Source organism: Penicillium cataractarum (genome assembly GCF_028827025.1).
Source record: "Penicillium cataractarum strain IBT 29864 chromosome Unknown utg000009l, whole genome shotgun sequence".
In the NCBI taxonomy this organism is placed as follows: Eukaryota; Fungi; Ascomycota; class Eurotiomycetes; order Eurotiales; family Aspergillaceae; genus Penicillium; species Penicillium cataractarum.
In genome coordinates, this window is record NW_026622745.1 from 1059649 (window position 1) to 1086649 (window position 27001).

At 51.7% G+C, this 27001-nt stretch overlaps 12 protein-coding genes across 12 annotated transcripts; 7 read left to right on the forward strand and 5 right to left on the reverse strand.

The window, feature by feature from the left end:
• Window positions 1-417: 417 nt before the first annotated feature.
• Window positions 418-2492, forward strand: N7496_010993 (bromodomain-containing protein; the record flags this gene model as incomplete). The annotated part of the gene is made up of 5 exons (XM_056703906.1): window positions 418-684; window positions 733-932; window positions 1008-1269; window positions 1341-1980; window positions 2089-2492. 5 exons carry the CDS (start codon window positions 418-420, stop codon window positions 2490-2492), a joined length of 1773 nt encoding a protein of 590 aa, XP_056549866.1.
• Window positions 2493-3087: 595 nt separating this feature from the next.
• hscA (putative Hsp70 chaperone (HscA)) lies at window positions 3088-5343 on the forward strand (the record flags this gene model as incomplete). Its single annotated transcript, XM_056703907.1, has 6 exons — window positions 3088-3163; window positions 3229-3279; window positions 3335-3461; window positions 3573-3738; window positions 3821-4528; window positions 4594-5343. The coding sequence occupies exons 1-6, from the start codon at window positions 3118-3120 to the stop codon at window positions 5341-5343; spliced, it is 1848 nt and encodes a 615-aa protein (XP_056549867.1). The 5' UTR covers window positions 3088-3117.
• A 463-nt stretch (window positions 5344-5806) lies between these two features.
• N7496_010995 (ribosome-recycling factor) lies at window positions 5807-6671 on the forward strand (the record flags this gene model as incomplete). The annotated part of the gene is made up of 2 exons (XM_056703908.1): window positions 5807-6250; window positions 6324-6671. The coding sequence occupies 2 exons, from the start codon at window positions 5807-5809 to the stop codon at window positions 6669-6671; spliced, it is 792 nt and encodes a 263-aa protein (XP_056549868.1).
• A 208-nt stretch (window positions 6672-6879) lies between these two features.
• N7496_010996 (uncharacterized protein) lies at window positions 6880-8025 on the reverse strand (the record flags this gene model as incomplete). Its single annotated transcript, XM_056703909.1, has 2 exons — window positions 6880-7781; window positions 7899-8025. The coding sequence occupies 2 exons, from the start codon at window positions 8023-8025 to the stop codon at window positions 6880-6882; spliced, it is 1029 nt and encodes a 342-aa protein (XP_056549869.1).
• A 428-nt stretch (window positions 8026-8453) lies between these two features.
• Window positions 8454-8678, forward strand: N7496_010997 (CDC26 family anaphase-promoting complex subunit; the record flags this gene model as incomplete). Its single annotated transcript, XM_056703910.1, has 1 exon — window positions 8454-8678. The coding sequence occupies one exon, from the start codon at window positions 8454-8456 to the stop codon at window positions 8676-8678; it is 225 nt and encodes a 74-aa protein (XP_056549870.1).
• Window positions 8679-9610: 932 nt separating this feature from the next.
• N7496_010998 (Zn(II)2Cys6 transcription factor) lies at window positions 9611-12670 on the reverse strand (the record flags this gene model as incomplete). The annotated part of the gene is made up of 8 exons (XM_056703911.1): window positions 9611-9929; window positions 10003-10469; window positions 10533-11086; window positions 11160-11441; window positions 11503-11844; window positions 11905-12426; window positions 12485-12529; window positions 12616-12670. 8 exons carry the CDS (start codon window positions 12668-12670, stop codon window positions 9611-9613), a joined length of 2586 nt encoding a protein of 861 aa, XP_056549871.1.
• A 3477-nt stretch (window positions 12671-16147) lies between these two features.
• Window positions 16148-16791, forward strand: N7496_010999 (iron-sulfur cluster assembly protein CIA2; the record flags this gene model as incomplete). The annotated part of the gene is made up of 2 exons (XM_056703912.1): window positions 16148-16349; window positions 16418-16791. The coding sequence occupies 2 exons, from the start codon at window positions 16148-16150 to the stop codon at window positions 16789-16791; spliced, it is 576 nt and encodes a 191-aa protein (XP_056549872.1).
• A 317-nt stretch (window positions 16792-17108) lies between these two features.
• Window positions 17109-20253, reverse strand: N7496_011000 (U5 snRNP component Snu114, putative; the record flags this gene model as incomplete). Its single annotated transcript, XM_056703913.1, has 3 exons — window positions 17109-17671; window positions 17729-20169; window positions 20234-20253. The coding sequence occupies 3 exons, from the start codon at window positions 20251-20253 to the stop codon at window positions 17109-17111; spliced, it is 3024 nt and encodes a 1007-aa protein (XP_056549873.1).
• Window positions 20254-20570: 317 nt separating this feature from the next.
• erg10B (acetyl-CoA C-acetyltransferase) lies at window positions 20571-22029 on the forward strand (the record flags this gene model as incomplete). Its single annotated transcript, XM_056703914.1, has 5 exons — window positions 20571-20635; window positions 20693-20742; window positions 20813-20888; window positions 20946-21438; window positions 21511-22029. 5 exons carry the CDS (start codon window positions 20571-20573, stop codon window positions 22027-22029), a joined length of 1203 nt encoding a protein of 400 aa, XP_056549874.1.
• A 431-nt stretch (window positions 22030-22460) lies between these two features.
• On the reverse strand, window positions 22461-23429 carry N7496_011002 (putative ZIP family zinc transporter; the record flags this gene model as incomplete). The annotated part of the gene is made up of 1 exon (XM_056703915.1): window positions 22461-23429. One exon carries the CDS (start codon window positions 23427-23429, stop codon window positions 22461-22463), a length of 969 nt encoding a protein of 322 aa, XP_056549875.1.
• A 984-nt stretch (window positions 23430-24413) lies between these two features.
• N7496_011003 (Atg14 domain-containing protein) lies at window positions 24414-26018 on the reverse strand (the record flags this gene model as incomplete). Its single annotated transcript, XM_056703916.1, has 1 exon — window positions 24414-26018. One exon carries the CDS (start codon window positions 26016-26018, stop codon window positions 24414-24416), a length of 1605 nt encoding a protein of 534 aa, XP_056549876.1.
• Window positions 26019-26331: 313 nt separating this feature from the next.
• On the forward strand, window positions 26332-26960 carry N7496_011004 (uncharacterized protein; the record flags this gene model as incomplete). Its single annotated transcript, XM_056703917.1, has 4 exons — window positions 26332-26577; window positions 26631-26689; window positions 26760-26824; window positions 26896-26960. The coding sequence occupies 4 exons, from the start codon at window positions 26332-26334 to the stop codon at window positions 26958-26960; spliced, it is 435 nt and encodes a 144-aa protein (XP_056549877.1).
• Window positions 26961-27001: the final 41 nt, after the last annotated feature.

Consider the following 27001-nt stretch of genomic DNA (forward strand, 5'->3'; position numbering starts at 1 on the left):
CTTTAGCACATAGAACACATTTACGACTAAAGTAGAAGCAAGTTAGTACCTATTCTGCCTTTTGTTTTGTGTTATAATATGTGGCTATATAGCTCACCAGGGCTATAAGTCTCATTCATCTTCGTTATGACCCTTGTTCCACATGGCCAATCAAACGGAGCATGTGGTAAAATACGGTAATACACTATCTCGTTGCCTCCCATTCCCCACCATTCCAGTCCCGTATGTATTGTATCAAATTCCCCCGTCATTACCACTTACCTAAGGCGGCGGGTCTCCACTCGGATGATCGCAGCGCGCGTCTGCACACGTCGAGGTATGAACTCTCGTAGTTCCCTGTTCGCATTTTAAGCGCTTGAACTGTCTCTACCGGACCATTTTGTCTTTGACTTGGAATTACTCTCTAAAACCTCGAAAATGAGCACCAAGAGACGTGGGGCGGCTGCTGCAACGCCAGAAGTGAGGCTCCGCGGCCAGAAGCGCCGGAAGGTGTCTGTAAGTCGCCGCACTCTTGCCCTGTACCTTTCCCGAGCTTCACGAGGGACCAACCTCGGCCGAGACGGTCTTTCTGGAATCGACTCGACTGAAAGCTGTTGCGGTTGTGTCGCGCTACTCCCCAAGTCCCTTTCCCGCGGCCAATGGAGCTTTGCGACAAGCTCATATGGCGACGCGCAAATGACCGTCGTGGGTGGGTTTGAATCGCGACGCTAACAAACTTGCGCATCTAAATAGGAAGAGAGCCCCGTGGACCCCGAGGAATCCGACCAAATACCGTCTCCAGAGGACTCCGAACCCGCAGACGAGGCCGAAGCAGAGGAGGACTCTGAAGCTGAGGATGACGAGAAGGAGACCGAGGCAGACTTTGAGGGCGATAGCCTTCAAACTGCGCAAGACAAGATTATGACCGAACTGACTCGGTTGAAGGATGACGAGTGAGTTTTCGGCGAGCCCCCCCCCCCCCCCCCCCCCCAAGTGCGCCAAGCTGTCAAGGCTGACGGTGTGTCCAGTGGCGAAGATGTAGCATATCCATTCATTGGGAAGCCCGACCGCAACCTTTATCGCGACTATTATGAGATCATTCAACACCCTGTTTCGCTACGAACAATTCAAAAGCAGGTCCGTGGTACCGATAGTCGCAAAAACCCGTCCAAAACGACCGCATTCCCCACGTGGAAATCCTTTGAAGAAGAGGTCGCCTATATTTGGCGCAATGCGAGGGAGTACAACGAGGACGGTAGCGACATCTCGATGCTCGCAGGAATCCTAGAGGCATGTCTTCCCTTTCTCGCTCATTGAGTTTAACCGTCCCCAAAATGACGGAGAACTAACGTTGAAAACAGGAGTATTTTAAGCGGCGGGTAGCAGAAGCAAAGAAGCATGTTCCGGATCCCACTCAGGTAGATGGTCACCCCGAAATGCCTCGCATCAAGTTGAAAATGGGCGCGAAGGATGTGGAACCTAGGTCGCAAAGGTTAACGCTGAAGATGGCTGGGCAGACCTCCGAGACACCTTCCAAGGATGAAGGAGTACCATCCGGCGTCACTGTCGATAAAGAATCCCTGAAACGACAGCAAGAGCTCGTCAGAACCGGATCAGCGAGCCAGGAGGCTGACACACATCGCATGTCTCCACGAAACAGATCTCTGCGAAGACATCTCGCCAGCCCCAGCAGGTCAAGTGTTGCTACTACCCCATCCATATCGGAGCAGCCACAAAATGGGCCAGCGGTGGCCAAAGACGTAGCTGGTGTTATCAAGAGCGAAAGTTCGGGGCTGACATCCCACCATCCCGAGACAACGAGACCTTTGAACGGTCTGCACGGTGTTCCCTCGGAGCCCCATGATAGTAAGGCGTCCTCCAAGACGGGCAATAGCCCTCATCCCATGCTTTTGACTGACTCTTTGCTGCACCACACAGCTCCTGTTCCACAACCAGTCGCCACATCCCCGTTAGATTCACTTTTGAGACGGCCAGGTCAGGGTAAGAGAATCTTTCCTCAATATCCTCTCTCTCCGATTGGCAACACCCGAGACGATACGAGAGAACAAGAAAAATGAGAGAAATGGTTTCACGCTAACAGTACCATAGATGCCAACTCGGCGCTGATCCGAAACGTGCAGATCGCCACTCATCCTTCCCTCTCTTTAAAACATGGGTTGAGCTTGGACATTCCACCATCAGCAACGCTTTCTCAACAGTCAATCACAATCAACCTGCCTGCGTCGCACAGGCTACTGACAATCAGGCCGACAGTAGTCTCCGGGACAGCTCAGAGGCATGTCAAGATGGTTGCTCTCGTAGGCATGCAACGGCTGCACCCATCAGCAGCCGATGCGTCTGGGCTGGCGTATGACATTCCCCTTCACCCCGGAACTACCAAGGTTGACCTGGAAGCCATTGCGGGCCCAGCAAGGGGAGTTCCGAAGACTGGACCACCCGGTTCGGAGATTGATTATGAGCGGGTCACTATTTTCTTGAATTTGTTGCGGTAACTAGGTTAATGGGGATAATAGGAAGCCATCCAAGGCTTGGAAGGATGAGGGTTTGATTGTACTATCACGGCTGTGGAAGACAAACCCCGAGACTACTAGGAAGATCACGTTTATCTTTTTTTTTGGTCTTCTTTTATTTTCCCTACTTTATATATTCCCTCCTTTTTAATTCCCCTGTTCTGTTCTGGTCCTTCGTTGCTTCGAGGAATTTGGCTGAGAATCTTCACCGTAAAAATTAAGCGAGAAGATGATTGTTTATTTCTTGTCAAATGAACCTCGAAAGGAATCGAGTCTGATAAAAATTGCCACTTGGTTTTTTTTGTTTTTTTTTGAAAAAATCTACCTCAGTACGGAGTAAATCGTAAGACCAACGAGTAAAAGTTAGAACAAGGCAATCAGAGGGCTCAAAGTGAAAAAGCTTGATCATCGTGGCGATCAAAAAAACAGAAAAAAAACGGAAAATTCGTAAAACCCCGGAACCCCCAACGGCACGTGACACACCGCTCCCGCAAAATTTTCTGCCCAGCCCAGTGTGGCATTGCGTTTATAAAAAAAATTCAGTCCCGGCCACCAACCCCTCCTTTCAACCCTTTCCCACTCTCCAATTTCACCACCACACTTCACAATGGCGGACCTTCCGGTTTACGACGGAGCGATCGGTATCGATCTTGGTATGTTTATCGTCAATGGGTGCTCAATCTTCGATTTACTGACTTTTTCTCTTTTTTCTTCATAGGCACCACCTACTCTTGCGTTGCCAACTATGAGGGCACTAACGTCGAGATCAGTGCGTTTCCCTCGCCAACCCGATATCTGCCCTGCAATGCTAACCTGACAATCAGTTGCCAACGATCAGGGTAGCTACACTACCCCCTCCTTCGTCTCTTTCACCGACAAGGAGCGTCTGATCGGTGAGGCCGCCAAGAACCAGGCTGCTATGAACCCTAAGAACACCATCTTCGACATCAAGTGAGTTTCGTCCCGTGATCGCCCAATTCGGCCATTTTCCATCTGTCCCTTGGACTGTGCATCTGGATACAACATCTCTTGAACCTCGTTTCTAACTTGTACTCCAAATAGGCGTCTGATCGGTCGTCCCTTCGATGACCCCATCGTCAAGAAGGATGTTGAGTCCTGGCCCTTCAAGGTCGTTGCTCAGGGTACTGCCCCCGCCGTCGAGGTCGAGTACCTCGGTGAGAACAAGACCTTCACTCCCCAGGAGATCTCCTCCATGGTCCTCATGAAGGTGAGTCGAAATACTACACCAAATTTGCTCTTGATTTGAAAAAAAAAAAGACTTGTCTTACTAATACACCGAAAAAAAACAGATGAAGGAGGTTGCTGAGACCAAGCTCGGCAAGAAGGTTGAGAAGGCCGTCATCACTGTGCCCGCCTACTTCAACGACAACCAGCGTCAGGCTACCAAGGATGCCGGTGCCATCGCTGGCCTCAACGTTCTCCGTATCATCAACGAGCCCACTGCCGCTGCTATCGCTTACGGTCTCGGCTCTGGCAAGTCTGACAAGGAGCGCAACGTTCTCATCTACGATCTCGGTGGTGGTACTTTCGATGTCTCCCTGCTGAACATCCAGGGTGGTGTCTTCACCGTCAAGGCTACCGCTGGTGACACTCACCTTGGTGGTCAGGACTTCGACACCAACCTGTTGGACCACTTCAAGAAGGAGTTCCAGCGCAAGACTGGCAAGGACCTGTCTGGCGATGCCCGTGCCCTCCGTCGCCTCCGCACTGCTTGCGAGCGTGCTAAGCGTACTCTGTCCAACGCCACCCAGACCACCGTCGAGATTGACTCTCTCTTCGACGGTGAGGACTTCAACTCCTCCATCACCCGTGCCCGTTTCGAGGACCTGAACGCCAAGGCCTTCTCCGGCACCCTGGAGCCCGTCCAGCAGGTCCTCAAGGACGCTGCCATGGAGAAGTCCAAGGTTGACGAGATCGTCCTTGTTGGTGGTTCCACCCGTATTCCCCGCATCCAGAAGCTCCTGTCCGACTTCTTCGATGGCAAGAAGCTCGAGAAGGTAAGATTGATCCCTCATGATGGGCCCTGATACAAGTAATAAGCATACTAACTCCTTTGATGTAGAGCATCAACCCCGATGAGGCCGTTGCCTACGGTGCTGCCGTCCAGGCCGGTATCCTCTCCGGCAAGGCCACCTCCGCCGAGACCCAGGACCTCCTCCTGCTCGACGTCGTTCCCCTCTCCCTTGGTGTCGCCATGGAGGGTAACATCTTCGCCCCCGTTGTTCCCCGTGGCCAGACCGTCCCCACCATCAAGAAGCGCACTTTCACCACCGTTGTTGACAACCAGAGCACCGTCCAGTTCCCCGTCTACCAGGGTGAGCGTACCAACTGTGCTGACAACACCTCCCTCGGCGAGTTCACTCTTGCTCCCCTTCCCCCCATGCGCGCCGGTGAGGCCGCTCTCGAGTGTGTCTTCGAGGTCGATGTCAACGGTATCCTGAAGGTTACCGCCACTGAGAAGACCTCCGGCCGCTCTGCCAACATCACCATCTCCAACGCTGTCGGCAAGCTGTCCAGCACTGAGATCGAGCAGATGGTTGAGGACGCTGCCAAGTTCAAGTCCAGCGACGAGGAGTTCACCAAGAAGTTCGAGTCTCGCCAGCAGCTCGAGTCCTACATCTCCCGTGTTGAGGAGATCGTCTCCGACCCCTCCATGTCCCTGAAGCTCAAGCGCGGCAACAAGGAGAAGATCGAGTCTGCCCTCAGCGACGCTATGGCCCAGCTCGAGATTGAGGACTCCACCCCCGAGGACCTCAAGAAGAAGGAGCTTGCTCTCAAGCGCCTGATCACCAAGGCCATGGCTACCCGCTAAAGGGTGAGATGAAAATAGGATGACCAATGCTTGCTCTATTCCCCGGACGGTATCCGGCGAATGTCTGCGCCATATAGATCTTGGGGCAGCGTTCGGTCTATTGTTTTTTTTGTTGTGATTCAAACCGGACAAACTTGGGCGCAGTTTCTTTTTCCTTTTTAAGATGTTAAAAAGTACGCCTTTTATGTAGACGAGGATCGACGTTGCAAATTTAATGTGTAACGACCTTTTTTCTCCTAATCGTTTTTCCCTGTGATCGTGTAGAGAAGACGTTTTTTTACATTGTCTAGATCTATCTGTAGAACTCGTGTGCACCACCGCACTGTTAGTGGTGGACTCCGGACCGCTTTCTGGCAATTTTTATCTTATCTCGATAGCTTCCCCATCTTTGTTCGCTTCTTCAACCTCTGAACTTACCTCGCCCTTTACTCCAAAATCCCCCTAACTCACATCGCTATACATCATGAACCGTCTCGCGACTCGATTGCCATTGCGCGTCATCCCCCAATGCCGCCCGACGACTCAATTCCTGCGGTTCTCGGTAGCTCCCAGTCCCAGCTTGGCTGTCCGACAGACCCGCAACTTCACCAACTCCCCAGCGCTATACAAGAAGAAAGAAAAGGCGGGCAAGAAGGGCTCAAACTCAGACGTGGAATCTAGTCCTGCTGCGGCCACTGAGGATCCGTTCGACCTTTCCACCCTCAATTCGGGTATATCGACTGCCATCTCCAGACTGAAAGATGATCTGTCCAAGCTTCGCGCAGGCGGACGTTTCAACACTGCGACCCTCGAGGTGCTGAAGGTCCAGTTGAGCAAGGATAGCCAGGACTCTGTCAAGTTGGGTGATTTAGCTCAAGTTGTACCTAAGGGAGGTAGGATGGTGACCATCCTAGTGGCGGAGGAAGAGGTAAGTGAAGCGCGAGACCTTGCGCGAATTGCTTTCCATTGCGAGTTACTAACAAGAAGTTCCAAATCCACAGCACATCAAGCCCGTTACTTCGGCGATTGTATCCTCGAATCTGTCCCTGACTCCCCAGCCTGATCCGCATAACGCCCTTCAACTGAATATCCCCATCCCTCCCCCGACCAAGGAATCCCGAGACAAGAATGTCCAGGCGGCGAAGCAGGCCTTTGAAAAAGCTGCTAGCGCCGTTCGCGATTCCAGAGGCGCCATGCACAAGCGTCTACAAGACATGCAGAAAAAGAAGCTTGCCCGACCTGACGATGTGCGCAAGGCTCATGATCATATGGAGAAAGCTACGGAGAAGGGCCAAAAGGACGTCAAGGAACTATTTGATGCGGCCAAGAAGTCCTTGGAACAGGCATGAAACCGCCCCGGAGCAGCAGCGCGAGGGCCACATTTTTGTAATATAGTCACATTGTAAATCTAGATACCGAGGGAACAAAGGTGGTGGGTGAATACCACCACCTGAAAACACATAGCGCCTAGTTGGAGACAAAAAAAAGGAATTCGAATCACAGAATCAATATAATACACAACAGCATATCCCCATACAAGATGCTACCTGAGTAACACTAGGAGCGCTTGACGCGACTCGAGGCCAACAGAGACTCGACCTTGGCGAGGAACTGGGGCCGCTTGCCAGCTGTTTGATAGGTTGCGTTATTGCGGATATTCCTCAGCACATCGCCCATGATAGCCGGCTGGTCCTTGCCAACTTCCAGGGCGGGATATTTTCCTTGCACAAAGGTCTCCATCAGTTTTTGTGTGTGTTCCGCGCTGATGGCGTTGAATTTGATATCACGGGGCTCGACAATCTCGCCCTTCTTCTGGGAGATCTTGTCTGCTCGTTCTTGGGACAAGCGCTTGAGTTCCTCAAGAGCCTGGGCCTTCTCAGCCTCGCTCTCGAACAGAACGCTCTGGCCCTTCCAGAGACGTCTACCCAGCTCATGGGGAGGGACGTAGCCACTGGGGAAGCGGCCGCTCAGGGTAGAAAGCTTCTCGATGACGGCAGCAGACCGAGCATTCGAGTCCGTCGGCAAGGAGGGCCAAGTATCCTTCAGTGTAGAGAAATCGATCGCCTGGGGTTCGTAGCGAATAGGCACCGGACGGCCCTTGGACTCTTGGTCCAGCTCGAGTTGCTTGATAGCAGCAGCGGTGGTCTCGTCGTCATCAATGACCTGATCTGAACGGCGCATTTTGTTTTGCCGCTTGGGTTTCTGGCCAGCCTTCGTGGCGAGCTTGCCCTTACGACCCGGTACCTGCTTGCCGGGTGGCATCGTACGCAGCCTGGGCTTGCGGATGATCTTGGGGGGTTCACCACCAGCACGAGGGGCTGCAAATGACCGGGCATCAATTGCCCGAGCTGGACGGGGCTTGGTCTGGGCTCCGGGTCCGGCTCCGGGGGGTCTGTTGGAAGGTCGAGGCTTGCGAGGGGGGCCTGTGGTTGCCGGTCTCTGTTTGGGTTGGCCTTGCGCTGTCCAGTGACAACAATTAGCAATCTCTTAGGTACAAAACATGATCTTAATCATGCCATTGAGTCACTAGGACAATCGTGGTGCCGGGATGAGTGGTAATAGCGTGTATCGCATACCTGATGGCGGGTTTTGACCCTCCGCAGCAGCCACAGAAGAGGCAGAGAAGTGACGGATAGGCATACTGATGCCTGCCCAGGCACGGTCTCCCTGCCGGGCAAACTGCCTTAGCTGTGACCGAATCATTGTATGGTGACGGAGTTGTGGACGTGAGACACTGTCCGATCCCAGCGGGAACACAACTTTTGCAGGGCCGGAAGATACTCACGTGACTTGTCTGTGAACTCCGATGATGTTTCTTTAGTATTGTCTACCAACTACTCAAACCCAAATTTTGTGTGATATTTTGACCATCATAAGACATATCTCAAGTCAGTCTATTTCTATGCTATGAGCAATCACGATACAACCCTAACTGCCTTAATTCTACATGATATAATCTTCGGTTCATGCTCTACTCTAAGCACTACCCTTATAGAAGGCGGTCAAGGCGGTCGAGATAATTAAAACGGCAAATCTATATGGGGAAACAAATAATATTCATCGAAACTCTCCTGTTTACACTCCACACCACTCATCCGAAAACCATCCCCATCCTTCAGACAACCCTCAAAATGCTCCGCCGAAAGCCAACCGCCATTGCAATCACCATGGAAGACATCGCTGTCTTTGAGGAGGAACTCCTCCGCAAACAGAACGAGAACCGTGAGCCCGAACAGGCACAGGGCAGCAGCGCCAAGACCAAGGTCAACCCGAGCGATGAGCTGAAGCCCCTCCCTGGTGACAAGGCTAGAATCCTTCGTCGGGAAGAGAGAATTGGGCTCGGCCATCGGGGTTGACCTGGGCATGTCGACTATATCCTCCGCTGCATGCCTGGCCTGGAAACGTCACCCAAAGCTCACGACTATCATGAATCACGATACGACACATGACACACTCATACCCTCGCCGAAACTCAGTTCTCGTGCATTCAGTTCGCTGTCTGTTTGGATCCATCAACTCTCTCACATTTGACGGGAATTTTCTCTACAAAATGCCTACGGGAACACATCAATCCTCCGACAAAATCACCCTCGAAGGACTTGACCCGGACCCGTATTTCCCCTTGATGAACAATGCCACAAAAGTCGCATTTGATGGCAGTTACCTCCATTACCATTTGTCCATGGATCTCCACACATATCACGGCAATATCCCCGACACATACCATGGGAATCCCGATTGTCATCCTTCTATCTACCCTTACGAGACATACTCCCTTTCCTGTTCCATACTTTACTTCACCTCGACATAATCCAAGTATGTTGGTGGGAACACCGAGGAAGAGCCTACAAAAGCTCCTTCCATTATTTTTACTTCATAAAAAGACTCAACGACCCTCCGTAATCCGCTGTTCTCTTCGACAGATGCTTCTAGATCTTTTTATCGTGATATACAGTAGGACTCAAAAATCCAATCGCCATTCAAATCAATCAGTGCGTCTCCCCAACAGCGAAAAAAAAAACTCGCTGGGGATCTCTCCCAACCCAGTCGTAGTCCATGGCATGACCCATTGCAGGACATCCTGTGGTGACAAAGCCAAAAGATAAACCGAACAAAACAAGAAAATAAGTATCACAGGAGGTAGGGGAATCAGAATAAATACGAGAACAAAGGGTTGGAGACAAGGTTGGCTCTGGTCCAGGGGGTAGTACATAGATACACAAGGTCACAAAAGAGTTGAGAGAATGCTCAAGAGATACCGAACGTGGTGGGATTTCGGATCCGTTTATCACCCCCGTTGCCGCTTGATCATATTGTCCCCGAGGTCAGTGGAGTAATTCCACCGACGCTTCAAGCCCTGCGGGTCATACACGCTGGCCACACTTTGTTGCCAATCCCGTGCACTGAATACGACCGGGTGTGCCTGGAATTGTGGTGGCGACACTGATTGGGTCTGCGGGACTGTCACCTTGGACGGCGAGTCATACTGCATCGGATACTGTTGGTTGACCATATTCGACATGGGTTGGGGGGTGTTGTTCATGGGCATGGGAGGAGAGTTGGCGCTGACGGTTGATGGGTTGACGGAGAAAGCCATATCCCATTGGCTAGAGTTCAGGTTAGCAAAGCATGATCAAAAGAAGGCATCAGTGACAGGTACAACAGTATTGCATCACATACTTGATAATACGCGTAGGGTCCCAGCTGTTTTCATCAACTAAAGGAGCTTCGAGAGGATGGGTTGTAGGCGGTTGATGGGGGACCATTCCAAGGGATTGTAACTGGGAGGACGTGTCCGACTTTGCGTCTGATTCAGCACCGGCAGATATCGGAGGAGTGATTGGATGTGTGTTGAAACCCACTCTGGATTGGACATTGCTTGACATTTGGCTTAGGTGTGGATGATAATGCGCGTCCATGGGGGGACTAGGCTGATATGGTTCCGAGGGACTTCCGTAGGGAAAGCTCGGTTTCAGCTCGAAGGGGCGATGAGTGTCTGCGGAGAAGGCCAGCCTGAGAGAGTCGATTTGAGCCTGAATCTCTGGCATGGGCCAGGCATCGGAGCATTTTTCCAAGATGCGCATGTGGCGTGTAAAGTATTCCCGGGCGTCTGAATTGAATTCGGGGTCCGGGGAAGTAATTGCGATCTGTAGCGGTCAGAGAATTCTTTTCTACTCACACGAATTCTTATTTGAGAGTGGTCTGCTTACCAGGTGGAGCATGGTGCAAGTGAGAATGCAATAGATCGCAAAATTGATACCTCGCTGCATGTACAGCAAGCCGGAAAGTCCGAATCGCTCCAGGATAGCTTCCTGCAAACGACAGATACTCTTCGCCGAGGTGTAACACAGAGAGAAATGGATTCTCCAGTCGCCACCAGCTGTAAAGGATTGAGACGCCACAAGCTGCGGACGATGCAGCAGGATGATCGCCAGGTGACAGTGGGAGTGCATATTTCCCACAAAATGAGAGGGAATCCATGGAGGGCTTCCATCGGCCGGGTAATTCACCTGCAAATCTGTGGGTAGATTACGAAGCCAGTCAGAAAAGAGCGGGTTCTTCTGTACAAAACGAGGATCTGCTCCCCAGTCTTTCTGCTTCTTGATCTTGTGATAAAGGTCGGTAATGATGCGAATGTGGTGGGCATTGCGGACAAAGTAAGCATATTGTCTGGATCGATCCGTTTCATAGTGATCTAGACCTCTGATATCCAAGGTTGGGCGCATATCCACGGTGTCCGGGTCAACGCCGTAATCGGAGCGGCCTAATAAGAAAAGCATTGTTAGAAAAGTCTGACCAACCCGGTAGTCGGGAGGTATGAAAGAAAGGACACTCACCTTGGGGTGCTCCTATCATCACCTCAACCACTAAAAGTGCCTGCCAAACCCGAGTGCTCACTAAACACTCGATTGGGCTCAGATCACAGGATCGTCCTTCGGCGTGTCCACTATAATGTTCGTGGATATCTAGATCCTTGGCCATCGATACGATGGTTTTGACGGTCTGCCATGACCGATAATAGTAGCCCTTTTTGGGCAATGACTCTCTTGCCTTGAGCAAGAGAAGCAGAGCTTGAATGGTGCTTAACCGCGGAACATCCATGAAACTAGATTCGTGTCCTGATAGAGTAGCGTCAGCGTTTGAATTCTACATCTAGGTTGACCCATTTCCCAAACTTACTGTTTGCCATAGCAAGCCATTGAGCACCTTCCGAGGGCTCGTCAGATAGTCGCCCCGCGCACGCAAACAAGGCTTCAAGGAGGAGTGGAGATATAGAACGGCGGTCGTTTTGCCATTGGTAGTATAGATGGGCCCGGGGGATCACGGGGACGTAGGGGTGGATTTCGTCGAAGTAGATTTTGAAGTAGTTCATCACGTCTTCATCATCGGGCATCAACTCTGGAGGAATTCGAATCGTAGCGCCCGCTCCCGTACTGAGAGGGGGCAGTCTTTCTTCCACATCATCTTGCACAGGCGCATCCGGTTCGATGCGATCTTTCCTTTGCCTCCGAATATATGGTGCTGAAGTGAAGGATTAGTACTGGTAATACGTCACTAGGAAATATAGAGAAAAAATCTTACCGATGCCCGTCTCGTCAATTTTTAGCTCTCCCAGGACATCGCTGAGATTGTCCGCCGTCGTTTGCTCATTCTCTGCAAACACCGCCCGATCTGGGGTTGCCAAGTGTGGCGGTTGAGCCCCGGGGAATACTTGGGGTTGTTGTGGATATGACTGGTGTGGCATGACTATAGGGGATGATCGCATGTCGTTATACATTCCGTGTTGGGTCGGAGGGGCGTGAACGAATTGGGAATACATGCCCATTCCGTCGTAAGATTGCATATTCCCCATTGGAGCTTGATTGGGGTCTCTGTAGGCCGGGGGCACCGGGAAGGCATGATGCGAAGGTTCGGACGTTGTTGCTGGGCCGCCAAGCTCCTGAGCGGATTCCATTCCCTCGTTGACGAATTCCCCGTCTTGACCGATGGTAGGAGGGACGCAGACCAACTTCAAGCGAGTGCATGCCGAGCATGGCCACGTATTCGTCGTGGCTGCATCGCACTTGATCTTTCTCTTCCGGCAGCCATTACACGCCCGCATCACTGGATTCGTTAGTCAGGCCGTCTCATATTTATTCTGTATCCAGTAGAACCCGCTTACCTTTCAGCCGCTTGTGTCGATTATGTTCATCGACGAATACATAATCTAAACCAGCCAGAGGTTAGCACCCAATTTCATCTTGAATCTTCGGATATGCCCTTGGAAATGCCTCCAGCAGGAGAGAGATTTACTTTTCTGGCCATCTCGGGGAGGGCCCGAGGGAGGCGCAAACGAGTAGCCTTGCATATTCCGTTATCCCACAACGGACGAGACCCAGGCCAATAATACAGAGAACCACGTTGTCGCGTGCTCTCAATGCAAACAATCTATACACAAGGACCTGCCTTGAAATAGAAACAATGAATATTCGAAATGAGAACCCGCAATTTGATGTAATATATGAGCGTGCCGTCACGAATCCGAGTGTAGAGTGGCGCCGAGTGGTAATTAAGACCGCGGTATCGGGCGACAGCGTCGGTCGCAGTGACGACTTGTATAGAATGGGGTGAACCACTTGGTCCAGTTTGACCGCAATTAGATCGGATCGAAAACGGCCGGCGCGATGGGCCGGCGCACGTCGAATTGTATTCCTAGCTTCGGTCGCGTTGCGGTCGGTCGGATTAGACAGGGCGATGAGATGAGAGATTAATGGTTAATGCGCTCTTCGGAGCAACCGGGAGATAGTCAAGTCAAGGATGATCGCGCGCAAGAGTGCACAGTAATGGAAACAGGGGTATGAATGCTATTAGCCAAGGGAGGAGAGTTAGCTGTCCAGTCATGCGATCGGCGCGTGGGGGAAGGGAAGTCGACGTACAAAGGAATTAAGAAGTTGAGCAAGTGCCGAGTCACAACGGGCATCGTGAAGTTGCGCTTCAGGATCTGGGTGGAGACATTTCGGAATGGAAGGAGGGGCGATGAGATGTAGAAGTACGGAGTAGAAGGAGGAAGGTTTGGGTTTGGGGGTTTGGGAATGAGGGAAATAAGATTCGGGGGCGGGTTTGAGACGATGATGGCGGTGGTGGAGGCAGTCGGCACTACTTTTTGGCCCTCTTTAGGTCTTGGGAGGAGGGGAGGGGGCAACTTTAGGACCAAGGAAAAAGGGCGGAGGAGCCTGGGCAAAGGGAAGAAGAATAATAATAATATGGATAGTGGGCAAAGAACAAGCACAGAGGGAGAGGAGCTGAGAGGGGCTGCCAAGAGAGAGAAGGACGAGAGAAAGAGGGTTAAGGGTGATCCATCCAGCCCCAAGCAGGACTCCCGGTCCAGTAGGAGTCCAGTTAGGAGTCGAGTAGTCCAAATAGTCCAATCGTAGTGGGTTTGGAGGGGCGATCCAGATTGCCTCCTGAAGGGTTACGACGTAATATACTCCCTCTCTCTCAGCCTAAAAGGAAAACTCCCTGATGGGTTAGGAAGTGCATTGATCATCTGTACCAGAGACTAGAGTAGTATGTTTAACATAAACTACATTTCCATTTCTATCATGATCCTACCCTAGGTATACTCCGTATACATACCCTTGGTAAGTAGTAGTAGTTTCTTATTATATCTCTCGAATGATCGCTCTCGCACATGCTAATAATCACTAGTCTCGACACTGATTCAAACTAAAAAACTAAAAAAACGCCTCCCACGGAGAATCTACGTATAGAAGACCCCTGGTGGCCCTCCACACGTACGTAGACGCTTGCACAAGGAGTACATCACTCTCGTATAAAACTCCCTATAACGTCAAGTAGTGCATCCGTACTCTCCGTACTAATCCGGAAACTTCTAGAGTGTATCTTCTGCTTCCTAACTAAGCAGGATAACGTCCTCCACTTTCTTGACTGGAGACACTATTATCTGACTAACCCTTGGCCTTTTTAATCTATCCTACCCAAAGGACTCTAGGTCTGACAGAAGTGGCTCTGACAATAGCCTGCCTGGGATTTCTGACAGGGACTGGGATGGTCTCCATTATTCCAAGAGTCAGGTCGAGGCCTCCAGCACGAGTCAAACGTGTAAACCAGTCAACTAAGCAACTAGTCAGCTAGTTCTGACCATCAGGCTAGCTAGCCTGATTCTCGTGCTACTGCCAAGTTCTAATTCCTTCCCCTAACAAAGTGGAGGACGTTTCAACAGACTTGAGGAAGTCTGGAAGTCCAGTAGAAGAACAGGGCTAGAGTAGACACTCTTAATTATTGACCATATCTACTACTAAACCCACTAAAAATAATATGGAGCCGAGGAAGAGATGAAAAAAAAAATCACCATGTATGAATACGGTATACGGTAAGAGAATAGAATCTCTTACCACATGGCAGATAATCTATCATGATCCACTTTCTCCCTCTCTATTCGGAAGCCTAACTTCCTTTTCGTCCGGCTCCCAGGGTAAGATAGAGCCACTAGTAGTTTAGTTGGATGGATTGCGCAAACCAGGTGTCTCCACCCATCAGCATAATAATTAATTCTCGTTAATACACAAAAACCACACCCGGGATCCGGATCTCTTCGATGTCTCGCGGGCTAACGGGTTGGAAGAAGAATGAACCACCTTTGTTTCCCAAGGGGTTTTTTTTCTCTGTCTTTAGTCAAGAATGATTGATTATTTCTATAGACTATGGACCAGTACCTATGTACTTCTACAGTCTTACCGGAAGAATACCTGCAGGACCGGAAAAATATGGCGAAACCTTCCTTAACCCCTCATGCATTCTGCAATAGGCCCATCTCATTTTCCCCATTACCAGCGGTGAGGTCCAAAAGGCCGAGGTCAAAAAGAAGTGATCGGGTCCTCCGGGGTTCATTCGGACGAAACACGAAACTCTTTCCCACCACCCCCCCCCGTCCTTGTCGGCGCCAAAATCCCATCTACCTGGAATTCCTAGGATGCACGTCCAGTTCCATCTTTCCCCCCTCTCTCTTTATCCAGAAAGCGCATAAAAGTGCGAGACCAGATTGGTGCCCTGGGTTTCACAGTGCTTGAAAGGGGGTGGAGGATTACCAGTCCTGGATAAGCTAAGGAAGTGGGACCGGTAGATTCTGGAAGACCAGACGAACTGGAACCGCCATGGTTACAAGCTGGGATCCCTCGGTGGATCCCCCCCCCCAAATGCATGGCGCCTCTCCCATCTCTCTGCATGGCTGGGCCATGCAGGCCTTTTCCTCTTCTTACCTGATCGACTCGGACTCGGCAAGTTGTCAGGGGCAAAATACCCGGGCCCTTGCCAAGTTTCCAACCCACGCTCGTCGATCCCTATTGCCCAAGCTTCTGGGATGGTGGGGGAAGAAACGACGGATTTTCCAAGATCGACGTTCTCGGGTCCTCATTTTGTGTCGCGGGGGTTCCCATCATTGGTTTATTGGGATATAACCATAAATCTGTTAGACCGTAGGGTGTTTTCTCCGATCATGGTGGACTGGACTGGAATCGTCAGAGAAGTCTCTGGTTTTATCTCCGTAGCTCCGAAGAGGGGCGTCCGTTGGTAATCACATCAGTATGGGGTCCTGGACGCAAGGAAAAGCCAGTTAAAGAAGACGATTCGAAGAAAAGAGCCGAGGATCCTCCGAGACAATGATCACCAGAGGAGGGAGAACACGTGAACTGCGATAAGCATACTCATCTTATCTCTTATCATCACGTTTTTTGCCCCTCCGAACCCTCTCCGATATCACTAACGTCCATCACCGACATCACCATCTCTCGACCTCACTCACCATCTGATATCGCCACTGCCCACCATGGCGGAAATGCAAAACTCCAACCCAACGATTCTCAACGCCGCAGACCTCCCCACAAGATCACGGTCCACAGAGAAGAAACCAGGAGACTATGGCCTGGGCATCTTCGCTGCAGTTCCAAAGCCAACAGACTTCCTCTCCTCCGATTCAGAGGGAGACGAAGATCTGCTGGAAGAGCCAATCGACGAACAAGAAATCTACGGTAAGCAGTCATCCCATTCTCTGCATCATACATATCCCATCTAGATCCGCACAACTAACACTACACAGACCTTATCAAATCCATCTCAGACCCCGAACACCCGCTCTCCCTCGGAGAGTTAGCAGTCGTTTCACTCCCAGATATCTTCATCAAACCCACCCTCCCCAACGTCCCCGACTCGCCACTTCAAACAGTCACCGTCCTGATCACCCCTACCATCACCCACTGCAGTCTAGCCACCGTTATCGGTCTCGGTGTACGAGTGCGACTAGAGCAATCCCTCCCGCCACGCTTCCGGGTAGACGTGCGGATCAAAGAGGGAACCCATAGTACCGGCGACGAGGTCAACAAGCAACTCGGAGATAAGGAGCGAGTCGCGGCCGCTCTGGAGAATGGAGCGTTAATGCAGGTTATTGCCAAGATGATGGAGACGTGCCAGTAGACGAACCCGACTGCGTGATTTCTTTTTCGTTTCATGTACCACAACATGATTTACGGCGCGCATTTTACTGGAACTGTTTCATTTCACAGACTGCATCGGAGTGGTTTGAGCTATTCATGACCACCTCCTCTCCAAAACCCCCTTTACGATTTATGTAGTAAATATGACATGAGATATATTTGGACGTTTTGCATTAGAATTACATGCAGCTCAAGTCAAATGCAAATAATCAAAGACTCCGGTAGCCCAAACCCCCTCCCAAAAAAAGAGTATCTTTTTAATTCTCTTCGCCTTGAACCCTTCGACAGCAAAACCGATTATGAATCCAAAACGCCGCTCTCCTGCAGACCCTTCCACAATTCCGGTTCTAGGAACTTGCTGACGGTGACATCCTCCGCCAGACCCTTACGCCGGCGGGTCTTCAGCACGAAATCCCGTGCAGTGGACATGGCATTAGCCACTTCCAACGGCTTCAGCTTCACATCCCGGTCCAGTGGGTCACCGGGCACGACACTCCACTTATCAAAGACCAGACTGACCGTGGCCTGACCTTGGGTGTGAATGCGCAAATCGGTCTCGAAACCGAATGAATCGATCACGGGGATCAAACCCCGAACGGAGTAGAGAGGGGTACCGGCGATAGGCCCGTCGGATAGGACGTGGCCTCGTCGGCGGGAGAGCACGGTGTATACCGATGCGACGGCATCTGCGGGGCCCGTCATTGTGCAAGAGTAGATGGGTTCCATGAGTCGAGGGGAAGCCATCAAGAATGATGAATAAACGGCACGGCGAGCTGTAGGAATGATCTGACCACCTCCGCGATAGATGGCTTGATCAGCAAGAGACACGTCGGTGAGCCTGAACTTGGTGTTGCGAATTGCTAAAAGATAGAGTCAGTAAGAGATGAGATAAAGGCTAGCTGGTGGGATTAACTCACGTTCTTCACACAAAGGCCCCTCTCTCGTGCCCCAGCTAAAGCCCTGGGTGATCGAGTCTCGCACGGTTCCAAGCAGCTTCTTGTCCACCTGCGAGGGCAATGTGTCATCCTGGAGAATGTTGGGTCCCATCTCCTCGGGACCAAACGCCCAGATGCTGCGTGCCGCAAGCTTGTCCCAGTCATAGTTGTCCTCGAAGTAGCGGGCGACCTTTCGAATAGGGTCCTTGATGTTGACTTTGCCACTTTCAATGTCCTCGGCAATACCCTCATCCAAGGGCTCTGCAATCATAGTGATCTTGTTCTTCTTGTTTGGCGTGATAGAGTAACACATGATGGCCGAGGTTTCAACAACAGTTTCGCAGAACCGTGTGACTGGATCAGAGACCTTAATCTCCATCTCGGAGTACAGTCGTCGAAGATCGTGAAGCACGCAATCCATATAGAGCTCGCCAGTTCCCAGCACAATGTGCTCACCAGACTCCTCAACCTTGGTGGAGATCAGAGGATAGCTCTTGTTGACCTTGCGCAGACCATCCAGCATCTTGGGCAATTCGGAGGGGTTCACGGGCTCCACTGCGACCTTGAACACAGACTCGGTCATGTGCCGGATGGGACGGAAAATGTATGGCTCCTCATCATCCTCCAGCTTGAGAGGAACGAGTGTTGCCGTTTTGACGATTGAGTTGTCTACGCCACCGAGCAGAACCCAGTTACCCGCGGGGACGCCATCGGTGGAGATGTTGTAGCAGGTCTCTGCAATCCATGTGTCTGAGATGGTTGCAATGACCATATCTTCCTCATCCTCCGGAGTGTATCCCTCTCCCAGAACCCGGACTTGCTGACCAGGGCGAGCGGTACCACTCAGGATTCGTCCGAAGGAATGGAATCCCCTAGCATCGACGGTGCTGAAGAGCTTCGTGACATGCACAACCAAGGGTCCGTCCTGGTCACAAGTAGACATTGAAGTCGCGATCTTGGTATCCAGGGGGCCAGTATAGTATCGTTCCAACATTCTCTGGGCACCGCCAACGGGAGAAGGAACGTGCTGCACGACCATATCCACAAAGCCAGTGGGGGGGCCGAAGAATTGCTCACACACGAGGTTAAGGAGCTCGGCTGCATCAGTCTTCAACTGAGACGGCTTCAAAGTGACACCCACGCTCGCCAGCGTTTGCTTGAGGTCCTCGGGGCTCTCGCTAAGCGTGTGAGAGTAGAGTTTGTAAATAGGCTCCAGGATGAACTTCACAAATGCGCGCTTCGAGTTCTCCTCCACGCCCTTTCGAGTGAACTTTCGGCTCTTGGGGTTGTAGAAAATGTCGCCCCAGAGGCGCGCTGCGAACTCCGAGGAATCAAGTTTCGGGTAGGTGTCGGCGTACATACGGGCGAATGACTCCAAGGTAAAGCACCAATTCATCGAGCTAGAGGCAAACGCGACATTGCCCTTTTCGGGACTCAATCGTCGTCGCTCACCCTGACCCGGCACAATATTCTCGATGAGGGTATTCACTTCTTCAATCACATGCTTCAGCTTGAAGTAAGCGTCGTTGGGCGGCAGCTTAAGCTCCAAAATAAGTCTGTCCATCTTGTTCACAACCAGGGTCAATGGAATATCCTCCAAGACCGCATGCTTGATAATCTGCTCTGTGTTCGCCTGCACACCCTCGACGACATCCACAACGAGAACGACACCATCCGCCAAGCGGACCGATGCGGCGACCTCGTCCACAAAGTTCACATGACCGGGGGTATCGATAATGTTGACAAGGTGAGACTTGCCCTTGGTGCCTTGAAGAACCAAGCTCATAGGTGCCGATTTGATGGAGACACCGCGCTGACGCTCCAGGAAATGAACGTCGGTATATCGAAGCTGTTCCTCCTTGCGCTTGCCCTGACGCTTCTCTAGCCGTGCCGAAAGATCGTGTGTCTGTCGCACCAGCATATCCATAAATGCAGTCTTTCCATGGTGCAAATGGCCCACCACAGCAACGTTTCGTATTTGGTCGGGGAAATTGAGCAAATCTGACATGAATTCGCGGGAGAAATAGACGGGGGGAAGCTCGGTTTCAGCGATCGCAAATTTCTTCTGCTGGACGGGCGCGATGATGGGCTCGGACAGCGGCTGCGCGTCTTCCTCCTGGACCATAGTTTCGACATCCTCGCCGTATACTTGTTGTGCGCTGGGGTAATATTGCTTGTCTTCGTGTAGAATGACCGCGTTTGAAGGTCCCTCTGAACGCGAGGCGCGAATGAGCATGCGGTCCTTCCTAATCTGTGTATTCTGGGGAGCGCAAAACGTACCGTCGACCTCCATCAACTGCTGGTCATTGACAATCTCCTCCTCTTCCTCCTCGTCTTCAAAGGCCTCGTCGAACTTGAAGGCCTGGGGGACCTGCTCCTGTTGCTCTTCATCGGACTCGGCTTCGCCGATGTAGTTACCGAACCTAGAGGTGTAATAGTTAGCGAGGTACAAAAAGACGCGAGAACATTTCAATAATAAAAACATACTCATCGTAGAGGTCATCCATGATGGGCCAGTTATGTGCGATTTGTTGGAGTTGGGGGAGAATGACAATCGCGGAACCCCAAGATGCTGGCGTGACGCCGGAGTGGAAGGCTTGCAACTTTCAGTTGGTCCGAGCGTCTAGCGGGCAGCGGACAAATGGGAAGTTCTCAGAGAAGTATGGGACATACTCGCGCCTACACCGTACAGCTCCTCACTCCCCACTATTATTTATATATCTTGTACTGCCCCTCCCCTTTCCTTTCCTCCATTATACCCCCTGGTTGCTATCTAACGCCTGCTCTTTTTTGCTCCCTCAGTTTAACCCTTTTGCTCTTCATCATGTCTTCTCTTCCTCCCGTCTACATTGTCTCTACGGCCCGTACCCCCGTGGGTTCGTTCCTTGGGTATGCTGCCCCTCCTCGGGATTTTTTTTTTGTTACTAGACTAACACATTGGTACAGCTCCCTCTCTAGCCTGACTGCTCCTCAGCTTGGTGCTCATGCTATCAAAGGTATGACCAATTCTATTCTTCAAAAAGAAGGCCTTTCCTGGTTGCAATTGAAACTAACGGCGGTTGATAGCGGCTGTTGAGCGGGCCGAGGGTATCAATGCTTCCGATGTCGAGGAGGTCTTCTTCGGCAACGTCCTGTCTGCTGGGTAAGCTTGGATTGAATACTCTGTCTATCTAGGCAAAAGCTAACATGCTGTGATCAGTGTCGGTCAGAACCCTGCCCGCCAATGCGCCATCAATGCCGGTCTCTCGGACGCCACCGTCTGCACCACCGTTAACAAGGTCTGCGCCTCCGGCCTGAAGGCCATCATCCTCGGTGCCCAGACCATCATGACCGGCAACGCCGATATCGTCGTCGCTGGTGGTGCCGAATCCATGTCCAACACTCCCCACTACCTGCCCAGCCTCCGTACCGGTGCCAAGTACGGCAACCAGAACATGGTCGACGGAATCATGAAGGACGGTCTTCAGGATGCCTACGGCAAGCAGGAGCTCATGGGCTTTGCTGCCGAGGAGTGTGCCCAGGACCACGGTTTCAACCGTGAGCAGCAGGATGAGTACGCCATCCGTACCTACCAGAAGGCCCAGGCCGCCCAGAAGGCCGGTGTTTTCGACTTTGAGATTGCCCCCATTGAGATCCCCGGCTTCCGTGGCAAGCCCGGTGTCACCGTCTCTCAGGATGACGAGCCCAAGAACGTAAGTTGCATCTATCCTTTGTCCCAATACGCTAAATTTGGGAAATGATCGCTAACCGATTCTTCTCTTTAGCTTAACCCCGATAAGCTGCGCGCCATGAAGCCCGCCTTCATCCCCGGCACCGGCACCGTCACTGCCCCCAACTCTTCTCCCCTTAACGACGGTGCCTCCGCCGTTGTCCTGGTCTCAGAGGCCAAGGTCAAGGAGCTCGGCCTCAAGCCCATTGCCAAGATCCTCGGCTGGGGTGATGCCGCTCACCAGCCCAGCAAGTTCACCACTGCCCCCGCTCTGGCTATCCCCAAGGCCCTGAAGCACGCTGGCGTGACTCAGGACGCTATCGACGCCTTCGAGATCAACGAGGCCTTCAGCGTTGTTGCCCTTGCCAACATGAAGCTGCTCGGTCTCTCTGAGGAGAAGGTCAACATCCACGGTGGTGCTGTCGCCATCGGCCACCCTCTCGGTGCCAGCGGTGCCCGCATCGTCTCCACTCTGCTTGGTGTCTTGAAGGCTAAGCAGGGCAAGCTTGGCTGCGTCGGCATCTGCAACGGTGGTGGCGGTGCCAGCGCCCTGGTCCTCGAGGCTCTCTTCTAAAGCGACTTTTTAACGATGTACGGATATGACATGACTATCGCACACTTTGTGAATTACCAATAAAAAGCATTGTTGGCAATATATATATAACCCCCGATACTCGAGGCACATGGAAAGAAATGCAACTCGTCGGGATTAATGTGAATTTATTGAAATATGGCTTGCAAGTAGACAGTACTAGTAAAGGTTTCGTAAATTTTCACGCTGGAAGCTTGATATCATTGACTAGTAAGAAGTCAAATAGATCAATAAATCGACCTCGTCTTAAATCTAAAATGACAGTCTTACCACCGAGAATACGAATATACTTATAGATAAGACCTGAACGTAACTAGCATAGCAAGCAATAATTTTGAATTCATTAGTCTAAGCGAACACGATACATTAGAGACCGAAGAGACGGAAAAAACCATCCCATGCAGCCATTTTAACTAGGCAAAAGCCCCAACGAAAGCCATCAGGAGAGCTCCGCAGGCAACTGATATACAAGCTTCAACACGCCGTCTACCCTTGAGAGTTTCATAACTCGACTCACTCAAGAAGTCCTCGGCAAGTAACTCCACCAGACCCGCAAAGAGCAGCAAACCACTACTGATCGCATTGGTGATACCCACCATGAGCAGACCCGTTGTACTAGCGGGGTCGTACAGATTGTGTAAAACAAGGCCAATGGCTTGGCCGATAGGAGTAGTCGTTCCGTATGCTAGGCACATGAGCCACGGCTTTGCGGAAGACGGCGAGAAGAGATCGGGGATGAGAGAGGCAATGCGAGAGCCCAGGGCAAACCCTTCGAAGGTTTGATGGAAACTGATGGCAATAAGGAGAACGACAAATGACGTGCCCGTTGCGACGCTGAGAGCCATACCGATGAAGATACTGTGGAATAGAATACCGGCTTCCAAGAGAAGACACTGGAGAAGCTGCCGTTGCGGGTTCTGCATCGGCGAGGCCATCTCATCTTGGGCCCTATAGTTAGGATTCGTCCGTGCCCGGTGACGGTGATGAGGACCTGACTGTTGCGCCTGTCCATTGATGGGAACATCATCCGCATACGGGTCGAGTCCCTCAATATCACCGTCGTCATCCTCATCCTCCTTATCCGGATGAGAACCACCAAGAGGTGACCGGTTAAACTCGCGTGAAGAGCCGGAAGCCCTTTCAGCATCCCCGTGGTCCTCATGTCGTAATCCCTCCATGAGAATATTGCCAGACGGTGTCCGGGCCCCCAAATGCGCATAGCTCGAGTCCTGGTGCTGGAAGTCATCCATAGAATCACGGCCCATATCTCCCATGAGGGTATCATAATCATTGGCGTGCACGTGGCCGGCACCCTTCATCGCAAAGAACATTTCAACCAGAACCACAGCGAAGACTGCGATCATAGCCACGAAGCCTGCCATGGCGCGATATGTCCGGCTCCAGAACCGCGGGAGACATGGATCGGTCAACGATACGAACGCTGTTGGTAGGAGATGGACAAAGGCCGTCGCAATCAACACGCCCGTTCCGAAATGTCTTGATATGAAGAGGAAGCGGCGGGGGATCGGAAGACGAGGGAATCGGCGCGCAAGGACAGGGAATGAGCAGGCTGTCGTGGAATTGATGGTTAGCTTTACTGCTATCACTTTTAGGGGGAAATAGGAACGAGAAAAGCGTGCATACCGAATGTGCTCAGTCCTAGAATTAAGAAAAGAGCCATAACATGGAGTGATGTATTATAATCGCCTCGCTGGCCAGAACCGCATGATGGGGCATCACCGGCCGGGTCTGAGGCTCGAGCTACATTTCGTCGTTGGAGTTCGGCTCTCAGGAGAGATTCAGGGATATCTGAGATGGCGGAGATGGCGCGCTTGAGGTCTGAGAAGGTAATTAGGCCAGATCTTCAAATGGCGCATTACTAGGGGGAGAGTACTCACCTAAAGACCCCACGCCTGCATCCTGCCACACCTGGGCATTCTGCATCTTCAAATCGGGAGAGTTGGAGTACCGCTGGGGCCTGGCCGCATCCCCAGCTCGAAGATTGACTGGGATGGGAAAGGGAAGGAAAGGCTCGCAGAATGAAACTAGACGAATTGAGCTCGGCTAACAAGGACAATGTGTTAGCTCCGTCCAGGAGTTGCCGATCTCCGGTGCATCGTTGAGAAACGGAGGGACTCGGGCCACGAGTTACACTTTAATTCGAACTGCCACATCTTATCTCGGCTTAGTAACGGCGGGTCCACCGCAACCTTAGCTTACCTTAACCGTCCTTGAGATAAGTAGGGAATGCGTTTTTCACTATAGTAATTTACACTCTAAATAGCGGCATGAGAAGGAAGGTATTGGGTTGTTCTAGGTTTTAATTAGCACTATGAAAAAGAAATGCTGTAATCTCAGCATGATCTCTATCTACTATTCAGTTTCGTCCATCCACTTGTGCCTTTAGGCCGACGACTATCATTCGTCGTCTGCACAGAGGCTTGCTGGCCTTCTGCACCCTGCTCGGCCGATTCGGCATGGGGATTGGGTGACGAACCCGGTGGATTCTTGGAGCCCAGTGGCTGATCCGTTTCCACATTCCCGTCAAACCATTCCTTCTCTTCCAGAACCTCCCATTCGGCACTTGCCATTTCCCCAAGAAGATTGGCCTTGAGCTTATCCACAATCTTCGTGGGCATTGGCAGCTTCCAAGTACGCGTGAAATCAACACCTTCGGAGGCCGCGAGGAATGAGTGAACCGTGCTGTGGGAATAATGACCAAGCATTGGGAATGATTTGGTCCGTTGGATCGTCGTTTGAGGGGAGTCTTTTGTGGTTTTCATCTTCGCCTGGATGTCCCGACCAGCGAATGCTCGCATCAAGGTTGATGTTTGAGCAGGCGGGGCAACTAGCAGCTGCCACATGCCCTTGCCAATGTTGCAGACTTCCTCCCACGAGTCTGATGCCAAGTTGATCCCCTGGGTTCTGCACAGCCAGGCCACATCCCAGGCAAGGAGTGAAGCACCCTCCAAGAAGAGTGCATAAGTCCCGGGATCTTCTTTGGCTAGGCGGGGTAGAGGCTTGTCAATGAAAAGCGGTCTGGGCCGTGGCTGGGTGCGTGCCTCCGTTCTGGACGCCGTTGGACTAGGTGTCGAAGGATGGGTGGTGTCGGGCCCACCAGAGGAATCTCGTGAATTATATGATGCGGCGAAGGAATATATGGTGGCAGTAGGGTGGTTTCGGTGCGGTAGGGTGATTTCCGCAGGGAGTCTAAGGGAGAGATAGTGCGAGACAAGGACTAGGAGGTGGGCAATGTTGGAGAGCGAGGTAGATATTTGAGCCGGCGTAGCACCTGTAGATATGTTAGTATAACCCAGGCCGTGGGCATAGGCCGCGACAGGCTTACTATTCATGTCCTTCAAGTCGACGATCGCTATGCCACCAAGCACATAGCTCTGCCGACCATCACCCTTCCTTGAGGTTTTCTGTCGTAGGCCATATAAATGGGCCGCCTCCCGACAGAGGAAAATACGGGCTTCTGCAGTCTTGCTATGAAGGTTGTGCCACAGATGCTCCGTCCTTTTGGTTGTGTTCTGAACACCCGTCAAGATGGTAGCCTCCCGCTCCCCGAGCTGGTACAGCGCGGATTCAGCATCGGAACGCCGACGGGACAAGCTCGTCTCGCGCTCGGAGAGGTCTGCCCTTTTGGCCTTGATATCCTCTTTCAGCTTCTCAATCTGCCGGCTGAGATTCTCTCTCCTGGAGGAGGAGGCAGCTTGGCGACTGGAAATCGTCTGGAGGGCCCAGCATGGGTAGCCTTTATCGTTTGTAGAATGCCCCTCACTAGGTCTCTTCCCAGAGCTCTGAGAAGCCTCATGGGAGACAGAGAGCTCTATTTGACGCCCTAGACTCTCTTTCTCCAAAAGAACCTGGGTATTCCCGAGACGTAGCTGATAGAGGTGATTGCGGGCGCATGTCGGGCAGAGGAACGGCTGGCGGGAGTGAGCAGAGTTGCATATGAGACAGCTCATCGCAGACGGTTGTGGGTGTTTGAAACTGTCGTCAGAGGTCGCATTTCCATGGTGTGTCGTGGAAGCTGCCAGAGCTGCAGCCGATAACCATGGAGCGGAGATGTTCAAACCCAAAGCCTGTGGGCTATCGGGAGTTTCACGTTGTGATGTCGTCACCTGACGCGGCTCCCGCTTTGGGGCGAACCAGATGATCCGGTTATCAACACACGTGAGGATGATCTTATCTCAAGCCCATTAGCCAATCTTGACTGAGTCTTGTGGTGCTTCAGATCCAATCCACATCAGTACTAGTTCTCGAATACACTCTTCGAAAATGTCGCGGCAAGTGAGCCCAGAAAAGACGACACCGCCGTTTTCTACTGGCGGAACACCCCAACCTCGAAACCTTGAGCCAATGCAGTCTTCGTCTAGCGATGCCGAATTCACTATTGTCAATCGGCTGACACGAGGACTAGAGGACTGTGACTGGGATCAGCTACAGGAGAAGTACACGGATGCCATGGATGAACACAGCCGGGTGGAAGATGATTTGCGTGCTGAGACTGCAAAGCTGCTCGAGGTATGACCCTATATAGTTCTCGATATACCGATTCTATTCTCACATCGAGACAGGTTTTCACTGCTTGGTCTCAGACGACCGTTTTGCAAGATGAAAAGCGGGCCTTGAAACGGTATGAGAGAGACCCCATCCACCCTCAACCCGGGGATTCACACGAAGCGCTTGAAATTGACATCTCACAGATTCAAGACGCAAATGCAGCATGTGCAAAACTCCGAAGTGAGCTTGGAGAGTAAGAAAAAACACTGTATGTCCCCAAAACTGATCGCAACTTAAATCAATTGACAGGAGGAGGCTAACAACTTTCATCTGAATTAGATATGGACGTTGTCAAGGCATTCCAGAGTGCCCTGGCCTTGCTCAACGACCAGATGAAGGTTTAATGCTATTACGAGATCATGTCCAGGATGGCTTCAGCCGTCCA